The sequence below is a fragment of the Phaseolus vulgaris genome, chromosome 11 (assembly GCF_000499845.2).
Source record: "Phaseolus vulgaris cultivar G19833 chromosome 11, P. vulgaris v2.0, whole genome shotgun sequence".
Taxonomy (NCBI): domain Eukaryota; kingdom Viridiplantae; phylum Streptophyta; class Magnoliopsida; order Fabales; family Fabaceae; genus Phaseolus; species Phaseolus vulgaris.
Window position 1 is genome coordinate 22,781,665 of NC_023749.2, and position 9,594 is coordinate 22,791,258.

A 9,594-nucleotide genomic window follows, 5' to 3' on the forward strand; every position below is an offset into this window, starting at 1 on the left:
CCCCCTCGCCCTTCAAACTCAAGAGGGTGGTGGTGAAAGTCAGCACCGAGCTCCTCCAGCACCTCCACCAACAACAACTTCGAACTTTCCCCCCTCCATCGAAGATATCTGGGGACCCTTCACAGCCAAACTGAAGATGATGGCAGAGGATCTCCCCTCGATTATAACGAAGGCTGTGAAGAACACGAGCAAGAAGCTTCAAGATGAGAATGCGGCGCTCAAGGAGTCAAACCGCCTGATAAGGATGGAGGCAGAGAAGCTTTCTTGCAATCTGATGATGGCGAAAATTGACCATTCAAGGCTGGAGGACGCCATGGATGCTGAACTAAGAGGCGCGCGCAAGGAGGCCTCCGATCTGCGCCAAAAACTGCACCTCCAGGCTCAAGAGAAAATCGAGTTGGAGAGTAAGCTTGTACCTTACAGGCTCAAGGTGGCCAACTTGGAGGCTGCAATGAAAGCAGATGCGACCAAGGTGGAAAACCTTGAAAAGAGGTCGGTAGATCGGGAGGTCCTCCTTGGAAAGGTCGAGAAGGAGAGGGACGACACCAAGGCTGAGCTCGCCAAAACTCAAGAGGAAAACGCAAAGATTGCTGCAGAGCTGGCCCAGGGTTTATTTTGTTTGTTATTTATTAGATATTACGTTATGCTTGTTATTTTCGGTTTAACATTGAATGTTATCACAAAACCTCTCGGTTTCAACTTCTCGGTTGCATAAACGTTTCGGTCTTACTCTGTCAGTGTGAACCTGATGTGATTCCACTAGCCATATAGAGAAAGGTTCTTGACCTTCTTAGGAATCACCTTGAGTTGGACATTATAGAGGCACTTTTCTTAGAGTTGGATCATTGTTCTAAGACAAGAACTCACCAAAAACTAGTACCAAATCCCAAACTCATTTGGATGAACCAATTGTAGTCAAATTGAACCGAACAAATGAGCAAGAAAAGCAAAGGAACAAGATGAATGGACAGAAATATAAAACTGCCGAACCAAAAACTCATAAAAACAGCAAGAACATCTAACCAAAACTCAAGAACACAAGCTAACACAAACAATAGAAAGAGGAGAAAGGAAGGAGAGAAGAAATGCTCATGAAGATGGAAGGAGGATGGATGATCTCGCCACTAGAAGTGTGGAATGCTCCTAGATGAGAGTGATGCCGCCACTTGAGGACTCCATTGATCCATCAAGATAAGACTAGAGAAGAAGGCTCAAAGCTCTCCAAAGTTCACTCAAAATTTGAGTAGAGTTTTCTTAGATTAATTCCAATCTGAATTTTACAAAGGAAGCACCTCTATTTATAGCCTAAGGTGCAGAAAAATAGGTGGGAAATTTCAAATAAACTCATTTGAAATTCCCACCAAAAACAAGTCACATGGGAGGTGTGACCTTTTTCTACTATGACACCTCCCAAAAACTACACCTACACCACTCTCCTAAGTCACATGGGTAATGTGACTTTATTTTACATTTTCACACTCCTTTATTTAATAACCACACCTCCTAAAACTATACAAGAGTATTTCAAAGCTTGGCCTTGCCCCTCATGGGATGGACTTGGGCTCTTTGGGCTTTGGCCTTCTTGGGCTTGGGCTTGGGCTTTGGGCTTGGGCCTCATCTTTATTTTATGTCTTCTTTTAATTTTGAGAAGACTAGAAGGAAGAACTTCAAATGTGAGGGTGGATGTCCTCTTCCTCCATTAATAAAAGCCTCCTTTATTTGATTCTCATCAGAACCTCTCGGTTATTTAATTTACATGCTTTAACTATAATATTTTGGTTAAGAATTTTTTAAGTAATGTTCTCAATGTCTATAACCTTAAAGTAATAAGATTACTTTTTCAGTTTTTGTCATCTCAAAGTAAATAAGATTACCTTTCGATTTTTGTGACCTCAAAGCAAGAAGACTAGCTTTCGGTTTTTGTGACCTCAAAGCAAGAAGATTATCTTTCGGTTTTTTATCTTTATAGCGTTCTAAACGGAGGATTTTTCGTTCGAAGTGCAAAGAATTCTTTCGGTTTCAAATGCTTTCACTTCAGGTAAAATAATCGTTGAGTATTAATGCCGAAAACGCAAGTCATGAATGTGTGTTACATTAAAATAAATTAGATTAAGATTTACCTAACAGGGTAATAGGCCGAATATTGAAGCCGAAAACGGGAGATAAAAATATCTTTGATTGCAAAAATAAATCAAAATTTAAATCCCAAGGAAGTTGTTTTATTTCGGTTAACTAAAAATCAATACTAAAACCGAAAAGTGTAATTGGAGCCATTAACTATATTGGGTTGTCTAAAAATGCAACCTTCATTCATATTTGCTGCCATTAAAATTATCAATTAGTAAACCATTCGGTTATATTAAAACATTTTATATATCTTGATATTATGCATTCATAGTTTAATTGAATTTTATTTAAATGCTTGAAACGTTGTTTGTGAATAAATCCTATTTGGATCTTTCGGTGTGTGAAACCTAAAGGCATAAAATTATTAATGATCTCGGTACAGGGATCTTTCGGTTGGGTTTTGAAAGCATAACGTCAATGGTTACGTAATTAATGTTTCTGGTTCTTTGTTTTTGGTTTTAGCTAATAAAATAATGTGTATTTTTTATCTTTGATTTTATTTTTGCCATTTAGTATAAATTCATGATGAGACTGATGTTATTATTGGAAAACGGAAAATTGATTTAATATATAGTCAATTAACACTTTGAATTGTTTAAAGTATCAAGTTATTAAGCCATCACTTCACTTGTTAAGGTTGAATAGTTTTATGATACTGATACACGAATGTGCTAGACCTTTCGGTTTTGTAGCAAAATCTTTCGGTTTAGTATGAATTATGAATTTATTGCTTTGGGCCTTGCGGTTTTGAAGGCATAAAAATCGTGCATTTGTTGATTTGGAACTTTCGGTTTTCATTTGAGATGAAAGTGTCTAAGATCGAAAGTTATAAGGGAACATTCTGACGGGAGGGATTTCATCTGATTTGAAAGCTTTCAAGACCGAAAGAAGTATATTTATATGTTTATTTGGGAGGGATTTCACCTGAAGTGAAAGCATCCAAGCCCAAAAGAGTTATGCGAATATTTTTTCGGGAGGGATTTCACCTGAAGTGAAAGCATCCAAGCCCAAAAGAATTATGTAAATATGTTTTCGGGAGGGATTTCACCTGAAGTGAAAGCATCCAAGCCCAAAAGAATTATGTAAATATGTTTTTGGGAGGGATTTCACCTGAAGTGAAAGCATCCAAGCCCAAAAGAATTATGTAAATATGTTTTCGGGAGGGATTTCACCTGAAGTGAAAGCATCCAAGGCCAAAAAAAAAAAGAATGAAGGTTAACAAGATGAATTGTTACTTGGGAATGCTTCTTCATTATATGATAAGTATGTACACAAAAGTCTTCTTTTTACATCTATTTTAACTGAAATAGAACTTTAGATGACTCGCATTCCACGTTCTCGGTATCACTTTCTCTTCCAAAGTTTCTAATCTATAGGCTCCATTTTGCAAGTTTTCTAACACCCTGAAAGGACCTTCCCAGTTGGATGCTAGCTTTCCATGTCGTGGATCCTTTCGAGCTTCAGTTCGCATTCTCCATACCAAATCACCTTCTTTAAAAGCTCTAAATTTTACCTTTGCATTAAATCTCTTCATCGCCCTTCGCTTTACTGCTGTTTCTTTTACTTTTGCTCTTACTCTAAGTTCTTCAATAAGATCAAGATCAGTCCTCAAACATTCATTGTTGATATTCCAATCTTCCATTTGTCTTCTTAATGTTGGTTCGTTAACTTCTACTGGTAACATTGCATTTGTTCCATAAGTAAGATTGACGGTGTTTCACCAGTTGACGTTTGTGGTGTGCATCGATACGCCCATAATATCTCTGGTAACTTCTCGGCCCACAAACCTTTAGCACTCCCCAGCCTCTTTTTTAATTGTCCAAGAATAACTTTGTTTGCAACTTCAGCCTGTCCATTCGTTTGCGGATGTTCAACTGAAGTGGTTGTGGACTTGATTCCCAAATCTGCATAAAATTCCATAAGTTTTTTGTCAATGAATTTTCGGCCATTGTGACTTACAATAGTGTGTGGGATTCCGAATCGACATATTATATTTTTCCATACAAACGTTTGAACTTGCTGAGCCGTTATCTTAGTCAATGCTTCTGCTTCTATCCATTTTGTAAAGTAGTCTACAGCTACTATCATGAATTTGGTTTGACCACGTCCAAGCGGGAACGGACCAAGTATATCAATTCCCCACTTTGCAAATGGCCATGGAGATATGATTTCTTGCAACTCCCGTGCAGGTATATGATTCAAACTTCCAAACTCTTGACATTTTTTACATGTTTTAACATAAATTTCACAATCATCTCGGATTGTTGGCCAATTATAACCAGCTCTGCAGACTTTTGTTATCATTGTTCGGGCTCCACAATGCAGTCCACAAATTCCTTCATGAAGTTCTTTGCTTACATATTCAGCTTGTTCTTTGGTCAGACATTTTAATAGGGGCATAGATTATCCTCTTTTGTACAACTCGTCACCAATTAAAATGAAACTAGCTACTTTCTTTGCTGTTTTTGCATCCGGCTCAACACCTTGCTCCTGACCCTTTATGACTTCTATGTATGTTTTTATCCAGTCGTCTTTGGATGTCACAATATTGAAGCATTCGTCTAGGCTGACTGTCGGATGACTGAGGGTTTGTTGTATGACTGAATTATGTTGCATTTGTCGTTGTTGGCTTGCTAATTTAGATAGCGAGTCTGCTTTCATGTTTAATTCTCTTGGAATGTATTTCATCTCGGCCTTGGTAAAACATTGCATAATATTTAACACTTTATGATAATATCTCATTAATAAAGGGTCTTTTACCTGATACTCCCCGTGCACCTGTCCTACTGACAGCTGTGAGTTAGTTTTGCAAACGACATTTTCAACTCCCATGTCTCTGGCCAATAATAACCCTGCAACAAGAGCTTCATATTCGGCCTGGTTGTTGGATGTTTTGAACTCAAATCTTAGCGCCATCTCCACTTGGAAGTTATCTGGTCCTTCAAGTACTATTCCTGCTCCGCTTCCTCTTTTGCTTGACGCGCCATCTACATACAAGGTCCACTTGTTCTGTTGTGTTGTTGTCGGCATTTGAATAATAAAATCTGCAAGGGATTGGGCTTTAATTGGTCCTCTTGGTTCGTACTTGATTCCATATTCTGAAAGCTCCATCGACCATGTCACCATTCGACCTGCAAGTTCTGGTTTTTTCAAAATTTTAGATATTGGATAATATGTTCTCACAATTATCTGATGATTATGAAAATATGGTCGAAGATGCCTCACAGCATACACCAGTGTTAAGGCAAATTTTTCAACCTTGGGATATCTGGTTTCGGCATTTTGAAGGGATCTACTTACAAAATATATTGGTTTTTGCTCTGGGTTTTCTTGGATCAAGGCAGCTCCTATGGCTTCATTTGAAGTTGCTAGGTAAACTATGATAGGTTGAGTTGGCACAGGTTTCACTAAGATTGGGGGTTCGGCCACCATACTTTTGAGTTGAGATAAAGCTTGCTCACATGGTTCACTCCACACAAAGGTTTCGGATTTTTTCAGCAAGTTTACTATCGGTTTGGTTTTTTCGGCCAATACTGGCTGAAATCTTGATAATGAGTTCAGTTTTCCTACCAGCCGTTGTACTTCTTTTAGGTTTTTCGGTCTTCCCATCTGCATTATTGCCTCACATTTATCGGGATTTGCCTCAATTCCTCTGTTTGTTAACATGAATCCCAAGAATTTTCCTCCTTTTACACCGAAAATGCACTTTTCTGGATTGAAACGAATGTTGTACTTTCTTATTTGTGCAAACACTTCTTCAAGATCGTGCAGATGTTTCTGTATTTCACTTGATTTAACAACCATGTCATCAACGTAAACTTCCAAGTTTTTTCCAATCTATTCTTTAAACACTTTGTCCATCAATCTTTGGTATGTTGCTCCAGCATTTTTCAAACCGAAAGGCATGACTTTATAGCAATAATTTGCAACATCAGTGATGAAAGCCATTTTCGGGATATCAGGTTCATACATCTGTATTTGATTATACCCTGAATAAGCATCAAGAAAACTCATCATCGCTTGGCCAGACGCCCCATCAACTAATCGGTCTATGTTGGGCAGTGGATATGTGTCTTTTGGGCATGCTTTGTTCAAGTCTGTGTAGTCTGTACACATTCTCCATTTTCCATTCGGTTTCTTGACAAGTACCACATTAGACAGCCATGTAGTATACTTAGCTTCTCGGATAAAACCAGCTTGTATTAACTTTTCGGTTTCCTCAATTGTTGCCTTTCGTCTCTCTTCCCCTAACTTTCTTTGTTTTTGAGATACCGGCCTTGCTTCTCGGCAAACAGACAACTTGTGACACATTACTTCTGGATCAATCCCAGGAATATCAGACGGTTGCCAAGCAAACAAATCCTTATTGTTACGCAACACTGTGATGAGTTTGCTCAGTAATTCATCAGGCATACTTCCACTTATGTAAGTGCATTGTTTGTCGTCTTGGCCTAACACCACCGCTGTTGTTTCTTCTTTCGGCTCCAACCTTTCCTAATTTAATCTAGGATCTAAATCCACCATGGCTACCATTTTTTCAATACTTCTATCCATCTTCAAATTCATTTTTAAACCTGTCGCATAACACTCTCGAGCATCTTTTTGATTGACATAAATTGTTGTTATCTCCCCCTTTTCTATCAGGAATTTCATGGCTAAGTGTGGTGTTGATACGATTGCCCCTAACTTGTTTAAAGAAGACCGTCCTAACAGCACGTTGTATGACGTGGATGCATCCACTACCAGATATCGGATTTTAATTTTTTTAATTTTGCTGCCTCTTCCAAATGTTGTTATTAGATCAACATACCCTTTGGTGCTAACTCTTTCACCCGAGAAGCCAATGATTTGCTCTCGGAAAGGCACTATGTCTTCTTCTCTCAAATGTAACCTCTTGAACGTATCCCAAAACAAGATATCAACTGAACTCCCTTGATCAACCAAGGTCTTCATGACAACATATTCGACTATTTCCATCGTTATCACCATAGGATCATCATGATCTGGATCAATTTCTTGAAAGTCTTCGTCTGTGCAGAGCATCGGTGGTAAAGTTCTTGTTTTCAAAACATGATTAACAGTTCTGATACTTCTCCAATGTTGTTTTATTGCTAACAAAGATTCCTTTCCAGAGAAACCACCTGAGATTGTATTTATAAACCCCCTGACCGGCCTTCCTAAACTTCGCTCCCTGCTTCGTCTTACTGACTTTGTGTTTTGATAAACTCTACCACTTCTTTCCTCTAGTCTTCCGACCCTTCTATCATCTCTTTTTTCTACTCGCTTATTTTCTCTCCTTTCAAACCTTTCCACCCTTCTTTCTCCTATCACTTCCCTTCTCACTCCTCTCTCAGGGCTTAACCATACTCTTGTATTTCCACCTCGGATAAAACGTTTTAACTGCCCCGCATGAATCAACTCTTCTATTCTGTCTTTCAACCCAATGCATTCTTCTGTATGATGGCCATGATTTTTATGATATTCACAATGTTTGGTGCGATCTGCTCTCTCCGGTGTTCTTGCTTTTCTCGGTGATGGTATTATTTCTGCTGCCATGGCTTCCTGTAAAACTCTTGCTCTATTTGTATTTAGAGGTGTGTACTGTTGGAATTTTCGACTCTTAAACTCTTCTCAGGCTCTTCTTGCCACAGATACATTTTCTCTTTCTATCACCCTCTTCTCACCTCCATCAACCCTCACTTGGTTTCAAAACTCCCTCAGTTCTTCCATCTGCATAAATTTTGATGCCCGTTGCCTTAGTTCATCGAGATTGATCGCGGGTTTTTTACAAAGGCTATCGGCAAATGGTCCCGGTTTTAGTGCTGTTATCATGTGATGCATGGTGACCTCTGGGCTGAGATTTCGAATTCCCAGGGCAACCTTTCCAAAGCGTTCCATGAACATTCTTAACGACTCTCCCTTCTCTTGTCTTATGTTTACTAAGGCAATCGACGTTAAATGATGAGGGCGACTAGTTGCAAACTGAGCGCCGAACTTTTCCACCAACGTATCAAAACAATCTATACTCAAAGGTGGGAGGCGTGTGAACCAACTTAACGCTGCTCCTTTCAGGGTTGTAGGGAATACTCTACACATAACAACATCATTCCATGTATACAAGCTGATTTGAGTAGTATATATTGCAATATGTTCATCAGGGTCCGTACTTCCATCATATTTGTCAATGGTCAAATTTTTCCAATTGTCAGGTAACGGAGTATCAAGTATATCATCATAGAACGCATGTTTTCTGGAAGATGGCCCTGCAAAAGCCCCAGAGTTTTCAAGCAATCTTCTCTTGGTTTGGGAAATTTCGTTGTGATATAGCCTTTCATTCATTTGTACCCTAGGCTGATCGGTTTCGAAGGATGAATTCAAAATTGTTTCCTCTTGTAACTTTCTCCTCATATGTGCGTTTTCAACTCTCAACATACTCAACTCTTCTTTATTATTCTTTTTTAGTGTCTCAAATTCTTTTTGTAGTTGTACCAACATTGCCATTGGCATATTAATATTGTCTGCATGCTCTCCACCTTGTTCTTCTCTTTGATTCATCTTGTCTCCAACCTTTTTCAGCTATCTCTCGGCCCCACGGTGGGCGCCAAAATGTTCTTACAACAAGGACCCAGAATACTGAAACTAGGTTGACAAGACTCGACTTTACACAAATATTCTACTCTTGGGCCGGATTCTCTTAATTTCTTCTTGGGCTCATGTTTTGGACTCCTCTTGGTTAGGTGCTTTCGGCTTCTCCCTCAGCAGGTGCTCTCGGTTTCTCCATCAACAGGTGCTCTCGGCTTCTCCCTCAGCAGGTGTTCTCGGCTTCTCCCTCAGCAGGTGCTCTCGGCTTCTCCCTCACACAGGTTGGGGGTGGTACCTGCAAGGCGCTCCGATGCCAAGGTCAGAAATAGTTTCAAATATCATCAGACAATATTCACTCTTACTTACCTCTCATGTTGATCTCCTATTTATAGAGTTTCCTTAATGGGCTTTTTACTTTACCTTTGGACTTTCTTTCTACACCATTTTATTATTTACGCACCCCCTGACATGGGTTTCTTATGTAATTTGGGCCTTGCTATATATATATATTGCTTTATTCTTTTATTGTATAACCTCTCGGTTTTCGGCTTAAAGCCTATTAGCACAACACTTACGTATAACCTCTCGGTTATATTTAGTATTTTGCTCTCGGCTTAACCTCTCGGTTTTAGCCTACCAGTAAAATTTACAAAGATAATCTTAACTTGTGATATTTAAGCAAAATCTCTTAAATCTAATCTTTAAATTATTATTCTTAAATAAAAGCATTTATCTTAAATTTAGACCTATTCAAATTTAACCAAAGGAATACTCAATCAGAAACAAATTCGTAAACACACGGCAACTTGAAAATTATTATTACATTCTCAAGTGGAATTTTGTGCATCACATAAATTTGAGTTTCCCTTGCAAACATCAACATAC

The 9,594-nt window shown here is 38.8% G+C and overlaps 1 protein-coding gene across 1 annotated transcript; it reads right to left on the bottom strand.

Annotated features, from left to right (window-relative positions):
* Positions 1 to 6,621: 6,621 nt before the first annotated feature.
* Positions 6,622 to 7,683, bottom strand: LOC137837087 (uncharacterized). Its single transcript, XM_068645946.1, has one exon. The coding sequence runs from the start codon at positions 7,681 to 7,683 to the stop codon at positions 6,622 to 6,624; it is 1,062 nt and encodes a 353-aa protein (XP_068502047.1).
* Between the last annotated feature and the right edge of the window lie 1,911 nt (positions 7,684 to 9,594).

Bases quoted from the DNA above. Each gene is read 5' to 3' on its own strand.
- LOC137837087 (XM_068645946.1), bottom strand. From the start codon at position 7,683: ATGGCAGCAGAAATAATACCATCACCGAGAAAAGCAAGAACACCGGAG.